Genomic DNA, 24,583 nt, shown 5'->3' with positions numbered 1-24,583 from the left:
TTTCATAAGCTCTCAATTTTTCCAGGTACTTTACTATATCTGTATATGCTAAGAATGCTAAATTAAGGCTACTACTAAATAAGTATGAGCGGAATTTAGAACCAATTGCAAAGATCAAAGGAATAGGAAAATCGCTAAATGATTGGTTACTCAGCAATTTCTATCGTGAAGTTAAATACACCAGGGTTTAAATTAGATGATTTACCATTTTCCATTTTCTCGCTTTGTGTAGTTCTGTCGCCTCGGAGATTACATTCCTGCACGACATGAAACAATATGAATGATACGGCAATTGCTTCGCAAGCAGTAAACCCCAAATTATTACAAATTACTAAGTTAGGCACGATATATGCATATACCTTTGTACATAAATAGATATGCATGTATATATATACATATATTTGTGTGTGTGTGTGTGTGTGTGTGTGTGTGTGTGTGTGTGTGCGTGTGCGCCCACACGCATATATATGTATATGTTCTACAGACTGCTTGAAGCTTACTAACTTCCTATACCTGGATCCTTAGCTCTCACCTTTACATATAAATTATGTATATGTATGTGAATACATATATATATATACATACACACATATATATGCATTTAACATTTATCAGTGTTTCAGTTGAATTTTCTTCACTAGATTTACTTCTATATGCCTTAGTAGCCCTTGATGTTAATTTCGAGCAATAACGGTACAATTTTATTAAACATCTGATAAAAATCTCGGACTCATCTTGAAGAAAAAACGATGGTGCAGAGAAGCTCTTGAAATATTAATTACGCAAAGGAACATAATTCATATAAGCTATGTCTTATATGAGTGATTAAAACATAAGCATTGATACCCAGGATTCACTTTTTTGTCATAAATGTCAATACTATACCCATTTCTTATTGAACATATGGGACGATAGATGGCACAAGTGATACAATATTATATTTATGTCTCTATTATAAGCTCAAATCCCGAGTTCGATCAAATAAATTAGCAACTGTTTGGTTAAGAAGTGCGCTTGGAAACCACATCGTTCTCGGTTGTGTCTCTCTAAGCACTACATTGGCAATTGTCTTCTACCACAGCCCCAGTTAGACTAATGTTTTCTGAATGACATTTTGGTATGCATGCATGTATGCATATATGTACGTACCTATGTGTGTGTGAGTGTGTGCACGCGCGTCTTATTATAATTCATCAGTGAGAATACCGATAAATCGCTATTTTAAAACGAAGTGATGTGTATCTCGCCCGAATTACGTTGTGAAATTCATGATTAACCCGGTTGAAACTTGTAACAAATGATGCTGTTGTTCACCAAATGCGATATAAATTTTTTAAAATATGCAATAGGAATTGATTTACCCGATCTAACTATCCACAAAAACATATTTATGATATTTATGGCATTGTGCCTATGTATGTAACTATTTTAGCTTTGATAACAACCTAATTTGGCGAAAATCCTAAATTTTTAGATAGCCTCCCAGATAGAAAATGGAATTCGGTTTCACTGTTGATTATAACCAGTTCCCTTGTATAGAAATGAAAGCGTCGAAGTATGGAATAAAATGATGATGTGGTCTTGGGATTTGCAGTTGTTATTAATGATAAAATGAATTATGAAACAATTATTTTATTAAAGCTTCTACAAGTTAATTAAATATGAACATCTCCGTTTGTAATGTTTTACAACTGTTCTCATGCGTTGCTTGTTGCTGTCACAATGTGTTATTATATGAAGCAAGGTGGTAACATTCGATAGTATATGGAACTTTCCTTTGAACGTCGGCGGTTTATATTCTTTCTTCTTCCCTGTATTCCATCAGCTCCAAACATTCCTGTTGTATGAACATATTCATTTAAATCGGTGTAGGTAGCATTAATAGTAACTCGGTTGGATTTCATAGCTTAGGTTATTCAAATTCCATTCACTGGCATAAAATAGTTAAAATGAACGCTGTCCAGTGAATTTTCCCTGAAAGTGCTGGAGGTGCTTCATGTATAGCGACTACAATGACTCCCCTACGACACTACGATTCGGTGGCAATCGCTAATAAATAAGTAAAAAGTAAAAGAAAAAGAAAATAGTTTATACGTTATTTCTGATTCAAGTTTTGAAAGTACATATAGAGACAAGAAAAATTTACAACTTTAATCTTCATAACAATTTCAATAGATGATGCACACCGTCCAGATCGAAACTTGGCTGCATCGAGATCAGTGGTAATGATTGTGTCAAAGCGTCGGACAAAATCCTTTACTGTACTTAATTACTGACTTTTGCTTTCTGAATTCAAACGTTACCCAAATTTGACTTTAGTTGTGTATTTTCAAGGCCTTTATAGAAAAACAAAAGTTATTTGGTGGTGAGAAATTAGCAGTTGTGGTAATGCAGGATTAAATATCTAATCCTGCGCTCTGTGTTCAAACCCTGCCAATATCAAATTTACCTTTCGCATTTTCATGTTTGATAAAATAGAGTAACAGTCTAGGACATTTAATTAGCGGAATTTTTAGAGCGTCTGATAAGGGGTTATGTGGTATATTTTCTGGTTCTTTAACTTCTGAGTTCATGGCTGGTTTAACATGAACTTGTCTTTAGGTATTCTTAGCAGAGTTGCAAACATTTAGGCCTGAAACCTCTTTATCTCGTTCAATCTGTAGAAGTAGCAGACAAATCTCTCTTAAATCACACCCTACTATCTCTCAAAGACATATTGGATAATGTAGTCCTAAATGTACTGTGTCTGAAAGGTAAAAGGGGTCGATTTGGTTACGGAAGGTCAATTCTTTTGATCAAAGACAACATGAGGTTATATAGAAAAATACAAGCCAAACGAGGAAAACTTAGTAACCCTTGACCTACCGAATTTCAAGCAGCGAGTTTACAAAATATCGATTCAAGGCAGCTTCGGTACTGGTTGTATTAGTCATCGTCGCTATCGATTTGTTCAAAGACATTCCAGTTATGACTTACTCTTAGGAGAATTAAGACCCTAGATTACATTATGCAATGTGTGATTGTTATTGCTTTGAGTCCAGGTCTTCTCAAATTGAGCAGACATTTGATCAAACAACGGTAATACTTGTGTGACTAACTTAATCTGTTATTTAGTGTCTTTAGCGAGCATTGGAACCAAGTCTCCAGTTTAGGTATAGTGTTTTCCCTAATTGCGCCCACCTATTTCAGAGGCCCTCAAAAAAGAGTCATGAGCGCTTTTCTTCCCTCTTTCTTTATGCAGTATAAAAACGAATGATGTGTTCTCGACTCCATTACCCAGCGTATTCTTTTTAAGAGAGTAGGGTGTGGTTTGAAGGAAAGTTGTCTAGTATTAGGTGCAGGTCGAGAAACAAAAAATCACAAATTAAAAACTTTAAAAAAACATATAAATTTTTCTCTTAAATCTTACAGTTCTTTTCATTAGACACAATGTAATCCTATTTTAAACGGAAGGAGTTCTGTCAATACACTTGACATCACTATTTTCTCAGCTCAGGAGTTCTGGGAAGTATGATCTAAACTTAAGTTTTAATTAAACGTAGTAAAATATACACTAGTGGCGCTATCATTTCTTTCATTCAATATTCTTCATTTACATTTCTGATTTTAAACCGTGATCGATAAACTTGCTAGACATAGCAACCAAATATTCCACAAATGAAACAAGGAAGTACCTATTGAATAATACAGTTCTAAATACATATAAAAGATGGGATAAGATTTTTGAAATTTTATGAAAACAGGAGAGAAAAATGGCGATAAATTGGCAGATTCAACAGAGCATCACATAGAGTATCTTGCAATATTAATTGTAATGCTTCTTTGTTCTGAGATCAAATTACACCGAGGTCAACTATCAATGAATAACGGAACCATTTCTTCTCTTTCCTGCTCTGTCTCTCTCTCTGTATGTGTCTCTGTCTCTTTCAGGAGTGGATACACTGCCCTGTGAGGGAGAGGGGCATGGGAGTATACTCACAGTGTCTGCGATATCAAGGAGGAATAAGTGATATACCTCTAACATAATGACATTTCGAGTGAGATTGAAAGATTATTTTGAAATTGCAGAGGTTAATGAGAGGAAATAATAAATATCGTTAAAAGAACTCTTTTTCGATATAAAGGAGCATAGAAAATGGGTAGATAAATCTTCATTTAGAAAACATTCAATAGATGATGAAAGTCAACCATCTTGAAAACCGTACGAAAAGAATGATCATCATCGAACGTTTGCCTATTTCCAGGGTAAAACTAAATTTCTTTGTTTCAAAGTTTGTCAGAATTTTATAGATGATGGGCGTAGGTCATTGCTTAATTTATCATTACAATATGGCCTTTGTATAACTTTTGTGGAGACTATTTTATAGCATGAATTCGGGCCAGATCTTCGGTTTGAGTATTCGGAGATTTCTCCTGCTCTTCTCACACTAACATCCCCAGTCTTGAAGACATTTTAATGAAATCATGAGATCTACTAAGACGAGAAAATTAAATGAATATCATGTAGAAATTTTGAATGTGATAAAATAAGACAGAAATGAAAAAGGAACACCGAAAACTTAGTTGCTGATTTATTTATTTTGTGTATAACATTCTACCTTTATGATTTAAAAAGAAAAACAAAAATATTCAAAATGATTTCCAGTGCGATTTCCCCCCCACCCACCAAGAAAATAAGCCGATTTATTAAGCAGAAAAAAAAAGAAAAAAAAATTAATAAAAACGAACAGAAAAAAACAACAAAATATCCCTCCAATTGTTTTGCTTGAGAAAAACCAATTTAATATAGATCTTATTGAAACCTCATCTGAAATTCGGATCAGTAGATGTTTGTTCTCTTAATAATAACAATTAAGAAACAATACAATAATGCAAGAAGTTTAAACACTTAATATATTAACCTTTTTTTTTTCATACATTATTATCTTTTTTTAGTCTTAAAATTTATCCTGCAAACCATTCGGTGGAATCTTCTGGCGATGACAATATTTTTACATGATATTTTTTCCCTAGATTTTGAGAATGAATTATTTTTGCGAACTTTTAATTGAATATAGAAGATACAGAGTGAAATCTTTATAATTTTACTCCCACTCTTACTTGGTGAAAGGATAACGGGCCTGGAAAAACAAGGAATATAAGCAGCAACTCGTTCTGAAAGAAGACTCAATAAACCATTTATCACTAAAACCCTTAGGAAAGTAATAAACGAGTTTCCATATATATTCATTTCTCCTTATTTTTTAATTTGGTTTTTCAACAATTTCATCTCATGTATGTACAATCTGGTCAATGTGGAATTTTTTTACGTCACAGAAATTTCTCAGGTAAGTCTTCTTAGGTCGTAAGACTGCCTTAAACTGACTTTGAAAAGCCATCAACGTTGTATGTCATATACAAATATTAGTTTTAAAAGTCTGATTTTAAATATTGTAAAATTTCGCTATAATTAGTCAATATAACAGAAGAGAGAATGCAAAAGATGCAATAAATTTAAACAGAAGTCTTGAACATAAGTCTCACATTTGGATAAATGTGTTTCAAAATTTACAAAATAAAAATTTAGTTTATATACTTATTTAAAAAAATCGAATCCATTCAAGATATGGATTCTTTTAATAATTTACAATAACCATATATCATATTGGAAGGGGTAACGTTCACATTGCTCTCAGTTATAATTATTGGTTAACCTCATAAAATCCCTAATAAAGCGGGCCAGCGCTCAGAGACGTTTTATCAGTGACCATTCTCTCTTTATTCAGACATGGTGTATCTTGGCCCGTCAAGATCCACATTATACAATGTGGATCTCTTGAATTCTAGTGGGTTGTGCAGCCACCTAGAGACTTTGTTTATTGATACTATCACCGTAAGTGGGCCTACTTCAAACAGGTGAGTCATAATTACGATCTGCCATGTGCTGAGTTTATGGTTTACCTTGGTCTGATCTTAGTTGGAAGTTTTGAAACTAAAGCTTCTTTACGTTTAGGCATACTGCCTAGAATTGGCTCAAGTGTAGAGAATGAATGAGTTTTCTCTTAAAACAATTTGCCTATATATATACATATTATATATATATATCACACATTCCAATTTTCACAAATCGTTTAAGTCTGAAAGTTTGACGAAGGCAAGCAGGCCAAAACTTCGGAGTCACCGTCAAGCTTATGCTAGAAAAAGTTTCATAAATATATACTCAACTAAAAGTATGAATTATTCTTTCAGTTTAATATTGAATTGTTTTTTTTTTTGTTTCTTTTTTTCATAAATACTTTTACAGAAAAACACTTTTGTGTGTGTGTCTGCGTGTGCTTATCCTTACATAGTCACTAATCACGTTGTTAATGGATTAAAAAATAACAAACGAATGCGCAGCCGGATTTAGATTTATAAACATACATATTTTCATCAAATTTAAAATGAAATTTATATCGTTGCAGTTCAGGATGATGAGTTTATAGTTATTTGATTTAAAATTAGTTTAAATGAAACTAACAGAAATTATTAAACAGATGCAATTTTTACTATCGCTTTTTCTTTCCTTTCTTTGGCTGCTAAAAGTAAAAGTCTTAAGTGATTTGGTAGCTCATGTGTGGACGTAGGGAGAAAGAATTGAAGAAAAGAATAAGAATTGCAATTTTTAACAGAAAAAATCATAGGCGCCGCTCTCAGTTATTAATTTGTAATACAAAATAAGGAATCCTTTTAAAATAAATTGCCGAAGAATTATGATCTAAGATAATTACCAAACCTTCTGTCATATATATGCTAGGAAGAAAATATAAACTAACTAAATGAATGTTTAAAACAAGAAATAAATGCACATAATCATAAATTCATCTGAAAGTGCAGCTAATAAATACCGAAAATAAATGTCTCCCAGTTTCATTGTTCGAATATGCATTATTTCATCAATTTACTTTTCAATATTCATCGTATCTTATCTCAAGGTACGAACATATTTTTTAAATAAATGAAAATATACAAAATAATGTATATAAAATTATCATTAATTTACGAGAAGGTAAGAGATAAATATTAAATTTGACTAGGCTCAAAACCTCATTCAGATTTATAAAGACGAGAAAACGGATGTTTTGATGTTTATGCCAGTCCCGACGGTATAGGCAAGTAGTCTCGTGGAGTATTATAGCTTCAACGCAGACAATGAAACGAAAATGATTCGCAAATCCATCTCGTCGTCAGCTTTTTAAAAAATTTACTAATACAAACTTCACAGCTTACATATTCAATGTCTCATTTTCCCTTCGGGTTGATCTTAATATTCAATACATCTTATTTTTAAAAAAATCAGAAATTAAGTTTATGTGTGACTAAAAAAAAATATATTTTAACGTATAGTTTTTCTTATATTTGGAAAAACAGAAAGAGAGCAGACATTTCCACTACTGAAACACCCGTTGGCCCTATAACATTCACCAAGTAATATTTATACTTCAACCAGAATCATTTGTCATCCCACTATACTTGCAGCAGTGGAGGGATTCATCGTCCAAGGATTATTGGTCAAGTAAACAATCTAATAAAGGTTGATTATGTCATAATTTTTCAGTTTCAATAGATTTTGTTTTAGCTTATTTTTTTCACATTTCATCGGAAGAACAGAAAATAAAATAAAAATATTACGAATGTATTTTTCACATAGATTTCTTCCTCATTCTTCACAGTTATTTTTCTTCTTAATATAAGTTTATTTAAATTTTTAATGCATGTTGTTTTATTTAATTGTTGTGGTTGTGTGTTTGATTTTGATGGGGTTTTATAATGTTATTTTTCCAATTTTTTACAATAAAAAGAAATTAAAATACTTGGTCTACGAAAATCTTCGAAGTTTCTGTTATATTTTTGTTCCACGAATATCTTGAGCCTCAAAATATTCTCTTTTCTTCCTTTCATTTTCAATGATATCGTTATGTCTTCCTTCCTATAATATACACATGTTTTTTCTTTCTTTACTTCTTTTTGGTTCGAAGACGTTACATAACAAGTACGTAATAAAAATTAAAATCATTGTGTCCTTATGCCATGAATTTGGTCAGCCATTTTAGAAGCATTCTTAAATGTAACCCTAATATTTATGCCCCTGCTTTCTCATACTTCGGTCCCTTTTGTTCAACTCCCCTTTGAAATATCTGCTGCAGCAGTTTACAGGGTTATTGTTGCTATCTTTTCCGCCTCTTCCTCCTTTTCCACATCGTCATTAAGCGATTGTTTCCTACATCTGGTCTGTAATAAACAAGCAGCAATGACGATGACAATATTTTGCTGACATTTCTCTTCTTTCATTTGTCTCTCTCTTTCGAGCAAATTTAATTTTAGCTTTCCAGATGGTGTCACCAATCTATTTATATATTTTTTATTGCATTGAATTGTTGTTATCTGGAATGTCCTAGGTCCGATTTATTTTGTTTGCACTATTATCATTATTGTTACTAGCATCATCATTTACATACAGCAATCAAATAAGTACAACCGATTAGATAAAAGAAAATCAGTGGTGAGGTAAATTTAGAAAAACAAACAAAAGAAAAAGAATCGTAAAATAATACAATGTAGAAGGGTGAAGAAATAACGAAGCAAAACAAATGGATTTACAGTTTATATATTCCTATGTATGATTTTTGTTCAGACTTTCGCTGCCCATGTCAAGAACGTTTTTGTTTTGAGATGATAGCTGTAGATTGGAAATGACTACTAACGAATGTTAAATGCATTAATTTGACTGGCTGAATGAATAGGCTTCGTTTTATTATCATTATTAATATCATTATTATTATTTTATATATATATATATATATATATATATATATATATATATATATATATATATGTATGTATGTATGTATATACACATACATAAATTTCCAATTTACCCTTTCCACATAGCTTATATAGATTTGCATGGAAATGTTGAATATTCAGAATTCAGTTCTTTTCAATATTTTGCTTAGTTTATTAATATCAAGATTTTATTGAAATCAAATCTGATATGGCGTTTATTTTTAGCAATTAACGCTGTCGTAATAATGTTGCATTTTTTCCGATAATTAAAGAAAATATAATAGGTTGTCGCTGTTATTATCATCGTTGTTCATTTTTATATTTCTTCCGTTTTCAGACAATCCAGAGTATTGTAATTATTATGATTTAGGTTGTTTATTTTGTATTTTGTTTTTTTATTTTTTCATTCATTCAAACTATTAAAAATATTCTTGTTTGTTTTAACTTTGTAATAACAGAAAATAGGACCTCAGGATTCGTCAAAATATTGGAACTTGGTCAAAAACCATCAAAAGAGACTTCAGTAGAACAACATGTTATTTCTGGAGAGGAGACTGTAGAGTTACTTTAAATATTTCAAGCAATAAACAAACAATTTCTTTACGTCTTCGATGAACTGGCCACGGAGCTGACCGGATCACCAGGTCGGATTGACGGCGTGTAATAGTACGGCGAATCTAAAAATAAAAAACAAGCAAGAGAAATATTATTTCAAAATTACATTGAATTATATTGAACATGCGCAAACAAGAATAAAATTGTTTTATACGGACTTTGTATTAAGAATTTACAAACACTGTTCTTGAAAAATACTGCTTCCATAAGGACCATGAAGCACCTAAGACATTTATAAACATTTAACAGACATGTAAAGATTGACACATATATGAGTGTATATATATATATATATATATATATATATATATATATGAATATATATATGAATATGAAAACATAAAGACGAAATAGAAAACGAACTTTTTTTCGAACAAGGAAAAAAAAAACTAACAGAGAAACGAGACATGCAACATGAAGAATATTTCCATTCATCAGTTGTGCCTGTTCCATCTACGCGTTTCGAAGGCAAGGACAATATATATACCTACATATATATATATATACATATATATATATATATATATATATATATATATATATATATATATATATATATATATATATACACCCGTATATATACATATATATATATATATATATATATATATATATATATATATATATATATATGCATATGTACATATATATATATATATACACACATATATATATATACTTATATATAAACATAAATATGTTTATAAATATATATGAGCTTTTAAATAAGTTCTCCACCAATAATGGTGCTTACATACCGATGGGCTTGGTAAAAATTATTAATTATTAATTGTTGATTTATTAATGAATTAATAAATTGATAATCCTTTACCCTTTTAATTTGTAATAATTATACTTATATATATATATATATATATATATATATATATATATATATATATATATATATATACATATACATATACACATATATATACTTATATATATAACATATATATATGCATATACATACACATGGCTGTGTGGTAAGTAGCTTGCTTACCAACCACATGGTTCCGGGTTCATTCCCACTGCGTGGCACCTTGGGCAAGTGTCTTCTACTATAGCCTCGGGCCGACCAAAGCCTTGTGAGTGGATTTGGTAGACGGAAACTGAAAGAAGCCCGTTGTATATGTATATATATATATATATATATATATATATATATATATGTATGTGTGTCTGTGTTTGTCCCCGCACCATCGTTTGACAACCGATGCTGGTGTGTTTACGTCCCCGTAATCTAGCGGTTCGGCACAAAGAGACCGATAGAATAAGTACTAGGCTTACAAAGAATAAGTTCTGGGGTCGATTTGCTCGACTAAAGGCGGTGCTCCAGCATGGCCGCAGTCAATTGACTGAAACTAGTAAAAGAGTAAAAGAGATATACATATATAATTGCAGCGTGGAAGGTGTTTATAAGCCATTTAAGAAACACACAAGAACCATTAGATTCACTTCAACATTTAACCGCGGCCTCTTCACTGACAAAATTCCGTGCAGCACGGAATTTTGACAGTGAACAAGTCGCGGTCTCAAAGCGACGAAAATATTGTCAAATTAAATTTAAATGTTGAAGTGAATCCAACGGTTTTTGTGTGTTTCTTAAATGGCTTATAAACGCCTTCCACGCTGCAATTGTTTTCGTTCCAGCACACGATCTCAGATCAGTTCACTTACTATGCAAGTACATCTCCGTGATACACACACACACACACACGCAATATATATATATATATATATATATATATATATATATATATATATATATATATATATATATATATATATATATATATATATATATATATATATATATGCATATATATATATATATATATATATATATATATATATATATATATATATATATATATATATATATATATATATATATATATATATATACATACATATATATTTAAATATATACATATATATATATATACATACACGTATATATACATATACATATATATATATATATATGTATATATGTTACACAAACACGCGTGTTTGTGTTTGTGTAACTAGTGGCTTATATAAAACTCTTTTGTAACATAAGAATTCAAAGATTGCTAATCATCACTTTTTGACGTCACAGTTGGTGGCCTTTTAAAAGATGTTATCGAAGCATTTGCATGAGCAGGATTCTCTTGTGAAGATTTACTATCCAGTTCTTTCTTATCTTCCTGAGAGTAAAGAGCCATGTCTTCTTACAGCGAATCGTTGTTTCAGCTACTTGTGCCGTTTTTCCTCACTGAACTTGCTATTTGTGTATGTAATCAATTTTAAGATGATGTGACTGTTTAACTGGAAAATAACTATTGCGGACACCTGAATAGCTTATTTTACTTCAATACTGTTTTTATGTTTTTTGGGGAGTTGCAGAACATGGGGACTAGCACTCTGTCGCTCGCGACGGATAAGTTTCCAAATGATCTGATTAACGGAACAGCCTGCTCGTGAAATTATCGGGCAAGTGGTTGAGCACTCCGCAAACATGCATACGCTTAACGCAGTTCTCAGTGAGATTCAGCGTGACACGGAGACACTACTCGCTTTTGCTAGCTGAGAAGTCTGGAGCAACCTGAAATAAATTGTCTTACTGAAGGATACAATGCGCCACCAGGAATCAAAGTCACGATTTTATGACCGTAACTTCCAAACCACGTGCCTTCAACATATTAACAATGCAGAAAATAAGGTTGTTGTGAGACATACAATAATGTCAAGCATAAAAGGACAAGAGATAATTCTTTTAACAAGCTGAGACCAGATTCAGTTTTCGGCTGAAGCCGTTTCATCAATATCAGCAGCAGTATCTTTTTAACATTCAGTTTCCTAGGCTTGCGTGAATCATATGGAGTTCGTTGAGGTAGATTTTCTACATTAACTGTCTTTACACTCTCACAGTATTATTTTCTTATGGTTGGACATGTTCTCATGTAAAATACAGCACTAACTGTGAAACAGGAACTCTTGTTTACATTTTTCGTATGATGTTAAGACAAGGAGAAACATACACGCGTACATACCTACATGATATGCGCGCACATGATCTCTCTTAGTTTTGTTCACCAAATCGCATCATAAAGCTTTTATTGACCTGAGTATATTCTAGAAGACTCATGCCCAACGTACCGCTTCTCTTTAATGAATTGTTATTGTTTTGAGAAAAGTATGATCATTCCAACTGCCAATTCCTTATTCTGTTAGCATTGAGATTTTACACCCGGCAAAAAAAGAAGAATGTTATTTCTGTTGTTGTGCTAACAAAATTGGGTGTGGGCGGAAGTTTTACGTAATAAAAACAAAGTGAAATAAAAGATACTTACTATTAATAGGATATCTGACCCATGGTTCGCTATACGAGTAGGAGCCGTACGCTGGGGCAGCACCGTAATTATTGGCATAGTCATTTGCTGAAGAAATAAAATCGAAAAAGAACGTTAGAATTTCAATTCATGAGTTGTATCTAATTTGCAGTAATTCAAGAAAATATTTAATTCATGAATTTAGTTATAGAATTAGCTATTAAAAAGAAACAACGGCATCAAATACAAATAAATAATACATTATTTCATTAATAACATGCAGGTTTTTTTTTTTTTTTTGCTTTTTAAGTCAACTATTTTAGATTTGTCTTTCAACCAAGGCTTTTCTGGTGAATACTAGACAGATAAATGATCAATCAAACTGCAAGAAATAGCAGTCTGAATGATCACATATCTAGTTGAGAAACACCCTACCCTCTTTAAAATGTTCAATGGACAACATTAGTCTTTGATGTATAAAGAGGACAAATCATCAATGCTGTAACATATTTAGTCATAGATTTCCTCAATCAGGACTGACCAGAATACAAACAACTAAGAAAGAGAGAGAAAAAATATGAATAAATTACTTTTAAAACTCCGACCATGTATTTTACACATAAGATAGACACTATATACATCTGTGGTGTATTGTGGTTTGTTTGTGTGTGTGTCTTTCTGTTTTCAAGTCGAAAGGCTATGATCAAGGAATTTGGCTATTATTCTTAGCAGGTTGACCTGGTCAAGCTTCTTTTGTTCACTCATGATTATAGTAAAATCAAAAAATTTGTATGTGTGAGTGAACCAAACAGCTGGGTATTTGTTTAAAGGATACTAGAGAATCGAATGATGAAGGAATTGGAATACTCAAAGGAGAGAGACCCAACTTGACTGAAAGATATTTACACTGGAAATATATCAATTCTACGACTTCTTCATATTACATTGATAACAAGTGTTAATCATTTTGAAGCTCAAATAAGGCAAACAATTTGGTGGAAATGAATTTGGCGGTATAATCAACGTGAGTTCTTGACTGGCTCATATTTTACTACACATGTGCTTTACAAATTTTGCCAACCATGATAATTACAAGCGGAACCCATGATAATTCCAGCTATTATGAATTTTGAAAATCCTGTCATGATTCATAAATATATGTCTTCGATTTTTTCCATCGTTAAGGCCATTTAAAACTTAACACTCCAACATATGTCAAATGTTTAAGAAACAAACAGAAAAATGTTTTAGAATTTGCCAAAAGGGTACACGTTTTGAGAAAGTGTACTGATTCCAATATTTGACACTTACTTATTTTGCCAACACTAGGTGGATAGAAAATAAAAAAATTAACCCCTACGGCATTTGAAATCATTGTGTAACAGGTTTTGTGTATGCTTTATCGATTTTGACATTTATAATTTATGTAAAAATAAGAATGATTATTTTTTTAAAGAAACACAACGCTAGAAATTTGTGCGGGTAGGGGTCTACTGATTATGTCGACTCTAGTACTTGGCTAGTTAATTTACTTTATCAACATCACAAAAATTAATAGCAATGTTGATTAAAACTGTTACGTCGACGCCCCAAGCGAAGAAGTAGGATCTCCCAAGACATATAAATAGAGGTAGTCTGACCGTGATAGGAGTGTTGAGTAGCAGTCGTGTAGCGGTTGAGTAGCGATCATCCGAAGGTGCTAGATAGCTTGAGACATAACAAAAACTTAGATGATAAAGCGCTGCAAGAAATATCACTAAAATTTTATCTATTTTTAATAAATCAGTTAATCCAAGGAATAATCTTTTTTATTATAAGCACAAGTCCTGAGCCGCTAGTCGATTATATTGACTCTGCCAGCTCGCAGCTTTAATAATGATGATGATGATGATGATGATGATGATGATGATGATGGTGATGATGGTGATGATGATGATGATGATGAAGAGGAGGAGGAGGAGGATATCTGTCTATAATCAGTGATAATAATGTCTTTTCATAGCTCTTTATTTGGAAACGTTTGAAATTGATCAGAATTGTTTGTTGTAATGTAGTTTAAATGTCTCATTTGTTCAGAGACGTGTAATATAAGCTTATTAATCTGTTTGCAGAAAAAATTCCATGCGCAATGCTGTCAGACATCATGCAAATAAAGCAGTTGGATGAAAGTGGCCCTAGAGACAAATCTTTCCATTCTACTCCTATCAAATCAAAAAATCTGAAGTTTTCCTAAACTGCGTGACCAATTGCTGCTCTGAACTGAACGGCGCAATTCTCAAGAGAATTGGTGACCGTCGTATAAAGCATTAGCCAAAACGTTTTGATGGGATTGTCGTCGAACATATGCTATATGCTCGGACAAAATGCGAGCTGACATGACATATTTATCTGATGACACTAGAACGACACATCATTATATCAGACAATAGGAAGATGTTTAGTAAATTATATTTCAATCAGAAAATGATATATGAATTAGAGGATATCAAAAATTAATGTTGTCATAGTTCAGAGATCGATTAACTTGACAGAAACTTGGGGAGACCAGATAAATGATTTGACACCAGTTCTGCTCCGTGATATTAGACATCGTTGATAGCAGATAAAGCCCTTAGTTATTTTTCGATAATACTTTCTTGCTTTTCGTTTGTTCGTTTCTTCTTATGACAAAAGAGAAAAAGACAGATCAGAAAACTTTGACACTGAAAATAGTGAATGCTGAAGTCGACTGAATGAGAGCCAAAGTAGAACTGTAATATTCTTTTCTGCCACAATATAATAATTGGTGTAACTTGAGATGATCTAAGACTTAGTAGGTTTAAAGCTATATATATATATATATATATATATATATATATATATATATATATATATATATATATGTCAATTAAAGTGTTCACTCTCATGAAAAATAACCTATTACATAACGTTGTGATATAGAATTAATGTCCATAATTTCAACGGGAAATATAGATATAATTAACTTTCAATTCTTTTAGAGAACTTAACAACTGCATCCTTCTTAACTTCTTAACAACTGCTGAAAATTCAGAAACGCAGCAGTAAATAATAATAATAATAATAATAATAATAATAATAATAATAATAATAATAATAATAATAATAATAATAATAATAATCTTTTCTACTGGAAGCACAAGGTCTCAAATCTGGGGGAGGGGATTAAGTCGATTACATCGACCGCAGTGTGTACCTGATACTTATTTCATCGTACCCCGAAAGGATGAAAGGCAAAGTCAACCGAATTAATAATAATAATAATAATAATAATAATAATAATAAATGTATGTATGTATGTATGTATGTATGCATGTATGTATGTATGTATGTATGTATGAACTTTATATTCCATAAGATTTAGATATAATAGAGAAATGTATGTCATTTCTTCAGTAACTAACAAGTTACGATAAATTATAAGAATAAATATAGCTAACAACCAAATTTTCTAACTTTCTGTCAATATCTGACTTCTGTCATTTAAATCAACATATTTTTCATTTAGTTATTCTGGTATTAAAACACAGGTCTGAATAGCTAAACTGCGAGATAGCTATTGTCTTATTGAAAGAATAAATACCTGAATACAGTGACATGTTTACGCGATTTTTATAGCTATATAAAGCTAAACATGTTTGTGTGTGTGTGTGTGTGTGTGTGTGTGTGTGTGTGTGTGTGTGTGTGTGTGTGTGTGTGTGTGTGTGTGTGTGTGTGTGTGTGTGCGCACGTTACTTCCATTGCATAGCAGACATATGGCTGCATACTTTTTTTTTCCTTTTAAGCAATCGTTAATAAAGAAGCCATTTAATATACAAGTAACCAGTTTACACTGAGGATTAATGTTGCGTTACAAAACAAGGAACTGCCTATGAAAAACTTGGAATCGCAGAGGTATATAATATTTTACAGCCATTTATACACACATTCATACACACACAAACACACATAGATAAACTAATGTACACATATATTCCCATATCTTTATAGATATGTAAACATATCTCTCTTTTTCTGTTTTTGACCCTCTTTTTCCTCTCTCTCTCTCTTTCTCTATTATACACACACACATAGATATGCACACACGAGCACTCACACACACATAGATACGCGTAAACACATTATACATATAGCTATATTATATGCACACACACATACACATGCAAGTGTGTCCGTACACTTTTTAGTGCGATTATTGTTCTGTTTCATTTTCCATTCTTTTCTTTTGTTTTATTTCTATTATTGTTAGACCCTTAGTTTCTTATGTTATATATCAATGTCAGTTCTATCGGTTGATGTATAGCGTGTAAAAGACATCAGTATGCTGCACTTATGCAGAATATCAAAACTTAATCCTTTTGTTCTGGGTTTCTTTTTACCACTTATTTTTTGCGTTGTTTTTCTTCTTCTTGTAAATATATATATTATTACACAAATAGTTTATTGTAGTTTTACCAATAGGAAAAATATTGAGTATATAAGCATCAAAATGGATACAGCAAATGCTTCGTTTTCAAAATTAATATTCAGGTTTTTATGTTCCAAATGGCACTGTGGCTGTAGCGTTCCTGTCTTTACAGAAAATTTATATCAAACTTCATTATACAGTACACTTTCCATGATTTTAAAATGTTTTTATTTTTTACATCCAACCCTATGATTTAATTGTGATTTTATTCGCTATTTCTAGCGGTTCGATTGACCATGCAGAGACCCTCTCCATCGGTACTTTTAATTATTAAAATCTTTTAAAATTAGTTATAGTTCTAGAAATAAAGCACCTGAAGTGCACTATATATCTAGTACGAAGTTCTGGTTGTTTCTGAAATGTCGTAGTCTTTTCGTTAACTGACTACATATCTTTCTTATCTACCTATACATCTACTAAACTATCGTCTCGTTCATTTTATACCGTTATAAATTTGACTGCAAGGACATAAACTATAATTATAACCTTGGCGGTCTGTCGTAGAATGCACTGTTGCGTAAAGACTGCTCCGTCAAGTTGTCACTAGAATGTCATCTGAGAGACGATTAACGGAGACCACCTCATCATGGTGAATGCTAAACAAGGCCAAGTTATGCCAGCAGCACGAACTACAGTACACCAAGTATACGAGGCTAGTGGGGGGAGTGCGATAGATTAAAAGATGTGACGAAGAGAAAGAAGGAGAAGTAGGAGGAAGAAAAAGGCAAGCCAAAGAGATCTTAAACTGCGATTCATAGAGAGATTTCTGTTTTCCCATCAGTCATAGAAAGATTATGAAATAAACATTTTAAAAAGAAATCAAGAAAGTAAAATTAAATTGTACTATCGATTTCAAAAGTTTTGATAAAATGTCGTTTTTAGTCGGTTGGAATAGTCTTGGTACTTGGGTTATACATATTTTATCGATGAAAGGCAAAATCGACATCGTGAGGATTTGGATTCAAAATAATTAAATACCGCAAGACAGTTTGTTTGCCTTTCAATCATTTTTGCCATTTGCCGTCTTAATAATGTTGATTTTTAACATGGGCACATGATCATACATGAAGATAAAAGTGTAGCTGATTAAATTTACCCCACTATATTACTGGTAGTTTAATTTATCGATCTGGAATGATGAAAGATAAAATCGATCAGAACGAAATTTCAGCGCCGAATACAAAGATTCGCAGTTAAAAACTGGAAGGAATCTTACTTGCCACTCTAATGGTAATCTTTCACCCTTCTCTTCCTTCCAATAGTAATAATAATAATAATAATAATAATAATAATAATAATAATAATAATAATAATAATAATTAGAAGAAGAAGAAGAAGAAGAAGAAGAAGAAGAAGAAGAAGAAGAAGAAGAAGAAGAAGAAGAAGAAGAAGAAGAAGAAGAAGAAAAAGAAGAAGAAGAAGAAGAAGAAGAAGAAGAAGAAGAAGAAGAAGAAGAAGAAGAAGGTTTGGTTGTAAGATAAAAGTCTAAAAACTAAATATATGAATGAAAAGAAAACAGCACTTCTACCATCAACCCACCTACCCCAGAAAAATATATTTTATAACAACGACACTAATCTAAAATTGAAATATTGAAATTATAAATTTCCAAATTATATTTCTTTGTTTTGGTAGTCAAAATGGGTGGAATTTTATGATAACAAAAGAGAAAACTATATTTTACAAGAGAACATCATATCCTTGAATTGGAAAAAAAAATAGTGAAGAAAAGCAAAAAACATTATTTTACATGACAATTAATGTTGTCTGGTCAAAAGTCCGAATCTCTGGATGATTACTAATGGTTTACTGTAAAATAAGCCAAAATATATTTTATCATTAATGGTAGTTAGTGAAATTCTTTCAAGCTTGGCTGTCTCAAACAGACGTTTAACCTCCATTTCATCAAACTCGATGAGAAATGTTACCACACTTATGAACTGACGTTTAATTTTCATAAATATTGCCTTATTGTTCTTTTTTAAAATTTTTCTCTTTTAATTCAATCTTAAAACAATGAGTGATAATTCTATGGTCAGACATAATTCTGTGGTTATGAAGTTCGATTCGAGACTGCGTGGTTCACAGTTCGATCACAATGTATATCAAGTCTTTTACCACGGATAAAATTTCATAGATTGACACTGTACGAAGTCCCACATGTTACGAGAGTATTCGCAAAAGACGATAAAATGTATTTGTCAAAATATTTTGTCATTCATTCCAAGTGGACTTTAATTTCTGTTTCACGAGATCGATAAAATAATTTCTAGACAAAGGATAATATTTTGTACAGCATTATCCAATATGTTCGAGTTATTCTAAGTGGCAGAGCAGTACTTACTAACTACATCACTACTAACAACTCGGTTATCCTAATGAACTATCCTACAAGGACCGAGTCTTTTTAAAGATGTACCAATTCAACAAGCCTATTACATTGGAACAAATTGTGTACATTTTCATTTCTTGTTGAAAAATACAAGAACTTGAATGAATATATGTAACTGAATAAATAAACATTTTACACAACAGCCCTTTAAAATAATCTATATAAATCGCGGACACCCTGAATTCCGTGTATCTCCGACTAGGAACCGCTGTGATAAACATTGACGTATGTAATTTCTAGGATATTCTGCTGCTATTTCTTGTGGTTCGAGCAGCCATGTGGGTAATGAATGGAAGATATACGTACACGTTATCAGAAACATTATCTGTTTCATATTTTGAAGGCTTCTCCACTACCCCACCACCACAATTCTGTACAATGAGAATGTAATCTATTAATATATAAATAAGTGTATCCCTATGAGCCAAATGTATATAAATGTATGTGTTTACTATGACATATAAAGCCAGTGGGTTATAACTTAGCGACTAATGTCAGGCGGTGAAGAACAGCGATTAGTGATAAGAAATTAGAGGGTGGATGAATATCTGTCATCACCAATATTTAAAACTGTCTGTTAAGTAAAGTGTAAGACCACTGTAGAAGTGTGAACAAAATACAAATGGGAGAAGGAATAAAAAAAAATGAGAGGGGCTCATAGAAAAAATAATAAATAAATAAAATAAACGGTGTACCCGTTAGTTATTCGGCGAGGTAGTAGAAGAGCAGAGCTACCGACACTGGTCATTGCCAGTCCACCCATTCACATCCATGGGAAAAAAGAAGAGTTTGATACAGATGCAGTAGGGAGAGAGAGAGTAAGATAGTGAGAGAGAGTGAGAGAGAGAGAAAGTAAGATAGTGAGAGAGAGAGAGAGAGAGAGAGAGAGACAGTGAGAGTGAGAGAGAGAGACAGTGAAAAGCATCCGCAGAAGTGTGAAGATTTGCTCAACTCATTTCATGGGTGGGAGGAGGGTTATCATAAACGTCATGTCTTATATTGGTGTTGATAAGGGCGGAAGCGAAAACGCGAAAAAGAAAGTAAATGAAGCCATATGAAATAGTCGCGTGTCTCCTTGTTTTCTTTTCTTAGTTAGAATTCCGGTAAAAGTTTTATTTATAAGGAACGGCAGCAATTGCTTGATAATATGTCATTCAGTCACTTTCTTTAAATACATCAACTGGCGCAAAAGTAAAAGACGATCTATTCCTAACAGCTTATCCCAGTTCATTAAACACAGACACGCGCAAGCAAACCGCACGCTGCATTCCACGGACAGACGAATAATGAACTTCAAAATATGAATAGATGGTTTGTATTTAGAATGTTAATTCTAGACGAAAATACTCATGATATACTATAGGCGTAAAAAGAAACTTATTGTATAAAATTGTTAAAGATTTCCTAAACTATTTTATGAAAACAAAAAAAAAATTATATGATGAAACATTTCTATAATACATATTGTACAGTCTACGATTATCCATATATATATTTAATGTAATATATATTATATTAATACATATACATACACCATATTATACATAGGCATACTGTTATATATATATAAGCCTTAAGCCTTGTGAGTGTATTTGGTAGACGGAAACCGAAAGAAGCCCGTCATATATATGTGTGTGTGTGTGTGTGCGTGTGTGTCCGTGCTTGCCCCCCCCCCCATCATCGCTTGACAACCGATGTTGGTGTGTTTACGTCCCCGTAACTTAGCAGTTCGGCAAAAATGAACCGATAGAATAAGTATTAAGCATACAAAGAATAAATCCTGGACTAAAGGCGGTGCTCCAGCATTGCCACAGTCAAAATGACTGAAACAACTAAAAAGGAGAATATATATATATACACACACAGATACAATATAAAGTACATACACTCAACATATACAGTTATATTCTTTTCTACTCTAGAAAACAAGGCCCAAAATTTGTGGGGAGGAGGCCAGTTGATTAGATTTACCGAAGTATGTAACTTGTACTTAATTTATCGACCTCGAAGAGAAGAAAGCAAAGTCGACCTCGGCGGAATTTGAACTCAGAACGTAAAGACAGACGAAATACCGCTAAGCATTTCGCCCGGCATGCTAGCGTTTCTGCCAACTCGCCGCCTTACATATACAGTTATATTACATTACAAATATTGAGTTAAAGCGAAAGCACATGGTCCAGTGGTTAGGAGAGTCCAGCTTATAATCATAAAGCCGTTGGTTCACTTCCAAAACGGGCAGGTTCATTGATCATTGAGTATGTCATATTGTTACAATCTACTTAGATGTACATGAGTACAGTTTTCTCTGTGCCTCTCGTTCTGAATGCTTAAGATGTTTGTTTCACATCCACGATGTCCAGGCCCGCTCTTCGATAAATATTAGGAATAAAATCCTTTCGAGTATGTGCGATCTATGGATATCAAACAGACAATTCTGGAGCTTGAGTAGAACTGATACAACAGATTCTGCTTTGTACATCATCTCAAATGGCACCTAATACAACAGCAGATTCATTTTTCGAATTACTAACACAATGCTAATTTGGCATTCTTACGGTTCCCAGATATTTACGATGCACGCGCTATCATTTATTTATATATATATAAGGAATTTTCATATCCCCTTTCATATGCACTTCGATAATTACCTTCTTGAAAATTAATTCATATTTGTCATATTTTACTACTTTCCGTTAAATCGTTTTTGTCATCGCCGTCTTTTATTTTATAATTATTATTATTATTATAATTGCTATTATTATTATTATCATCATCATCATCATCATTATTATTATTATTAAAATAGAAAGAAAAACAAAGCGGAAAAGACCATGTGCATGAGAAATGGATAAATTAAAATAGTGCTTTAAAAAAATAGATTTAAAAAATGGCTGATATATTTACCGCTAACTTCAATGAGATGAAAAATTTAGCCATGCGATCCAACAACGAGAGCAGCGAATTTAAGGATTCAACTATTTTAGACCAAAGAAATGAGTAAGGTTGGAAACTAAGATAAAATAAAATAAAATAGCATAATGGTGAATGCCATTAATTTCGTTCGGCGTACTGCCTCCAATATCGACCAGACGGATCACAACTTCCTCAAATCTAATGAGTACTGAAGATTTATCGACCGCCAGCCTACCATAATTTCTTTTCATCTTCAATAAAAGGAAGCGCCTTGTTTTGGCCGATTGAATCTGTTGTCCGCAGTTCCAGTCCCGCATACACTCTTTCTACAGAATCCTCCATGCGTTTCAGAACTTTGTCGCTTTCAATTTGCGGACAAGCCTAACCCAAAGCAATTGTATCAACAAATAAATAAGATAAACATAACAAGCAATAACAACACCAACAACAACATGGCTTCAAAAATTAGACAGTAAACTCTGATTAAACTGTGTGTTTGTCTATTAGACAATCAGTGCCCACTCTCCTTCATTGCAACACAGACACTTTGCTCGTTAAATATATAACCAAGCTCCAGAAATGCTCATGTTTAAGTGAATATACTTGCGCTATACACACACATATGTGCGTGTGTGTAAAGATATATGTATACATACACTCGCATACATATATATACGTATATATATATATATGTGTCTGTGTGTGTGTGTGTGTGTGTGTGTGTGTGTGTGTGTGTGTGTGTGTCAGATGAAAAATGTAATTGTACACTAGAAATGAAAATTCAGCATAATAGATAATGATTTACACAACTGACAGAGAGGACAAAATACAGACACGGCTAAGTCCGTTTTATTATTTAACATTCATTCCAGAATCACTAGGATTTCGGCGAATGGAAAAATATTGGTATCTATTATTTGGAAGGCTTCAGGGTTACGATTAAAAACACGTGTCTTTAAAAAAAAGTCTTACGACTGTAACCAAAGACCAATTCATAAAACAAAGATTAAACAAATATGGAATATAAGCAAAGTGCATTTCGACTTAAGGACGGCGACAATTGTGGAAAACACTAGCGCTAGTATGAAATAGAAAGTAGATATTTTGTTATATGTACACATGAACAAAGTTAGACACGTGTTGTCAGTGTGATGATCGATGCATATATAAATATAAATTTAGAGTATAGTAACTGGAGATGAGTGCAGATTGAATAGCCATAATCACTTGAAAAAGTTAGATTATTATTATTATTATTATTATTATTATTATTATTATTATTATTATTATTATTATTATTAGGAAAGCATAAATAGTGCCATAAAAAATTGCCGCAGAATAATTTTTTATTTTAATTTATTTTATGTATGTATTTTTTCCTTCTTTTTTTTTTTTTTTTAGATAAATATCATTGAAAAATACCGCTCAGTCTAGACAAAGTGAGTGTTGCATTGAAGCTATTAATCTACGTTTTGATATTCTCAATGGAAATGTACTTAATAACATTTTATATATATATATATATACATACATATATACACACAAAAATAGCACATACTTACACACGAGAATTTTTATCTTTATTAACGCTTCCAAAAGTACCAGAGATTGTATTTAATAAAAACAGTTCATAAGCATGTTTCTCTCTCATTCTCTCACTCTCTTTCTCTGTCATTTCTAGAGTGCTGTCAACAGCTTTTATTAAACGGAGAATTACAGCGTGTATGATCATTCTAATTTCAAGAGCATGGTGCTTAGCCAAGTGCTTTATTTGAACATAATAAAATATTTTTTAAAAAAACTAAATATCAAGAACTAAGACTGAAATGAGGAGTCAAAATCTCAGAGTGGAAGATTTTGGGGATTATTTTCATTCATATTATAACTAATTATATTCAACAGAAACACAATATATAAGTATGGTATATAAATATATTCAATTAATGGTTTCATAATAGATTGCAACTGTCCTGGACACCACCCTTTAAGGTTTTTAGTACATTATATTGTCCCCAGTACTTTTCGCTGTTAGGGTCGAAAGGAATATTCAATTAG

At 32.1% G+C, this 24,583-nt stretch overlaps 1 protein-coding gene across 18 annotated transcripts in view; it reads right to left on the bottom strand.

The window, feature by feature from the left end:
• Positions 1-8,608: 8,608 nt before the first annotated feature.
• Positions 8,609-24,583, bottom strand: part of LOC106868936 (paired box protein Pax-5) — a 704,900-nt gene continuing 688,925 nt past the window's right edge. For all 18 annotated transcript variants that reach the window (XM_089353975.1, XM_089353977.1, XM_089353979.1 and 15 more), the window contains 2 exons: positions 12,759-12,845; positions 8,609-9,482 (listed from right to left, as the gene is read on the bottom strand). In XM_089353975.1, coding sequence (XP_089210101.1) covers positions 9,406-9,482; positions 12,759-12,845 — 164 coding nt within the window. In that variant the 3' untranslated portion in view covers positions 8,609-9,405. The remainder of the gene's footprint in view (positions 9,483-12,758; positions 12,846-24,583) is intronic.

The sequence above is a fragment of the Octopus bimaculoides genome, chromosome 6, assembly GCF_046866305.1.
Source record: "Octopus bimaculoides isolate indiv1 chromosome 6, ASM4686630v1, whole genome shotgun sequence".
Lineage (NCBI taxonomy): Eukaryota > Metazoa > Mollusca > Cephalopoda > Octopoda > Octopodidae > Octopus > Octopus bimaculoides.
Note: the sequence above shows the minus strand (reverse complement) of the source record. Positions and strands in the feature narration are given on the sequence as shown.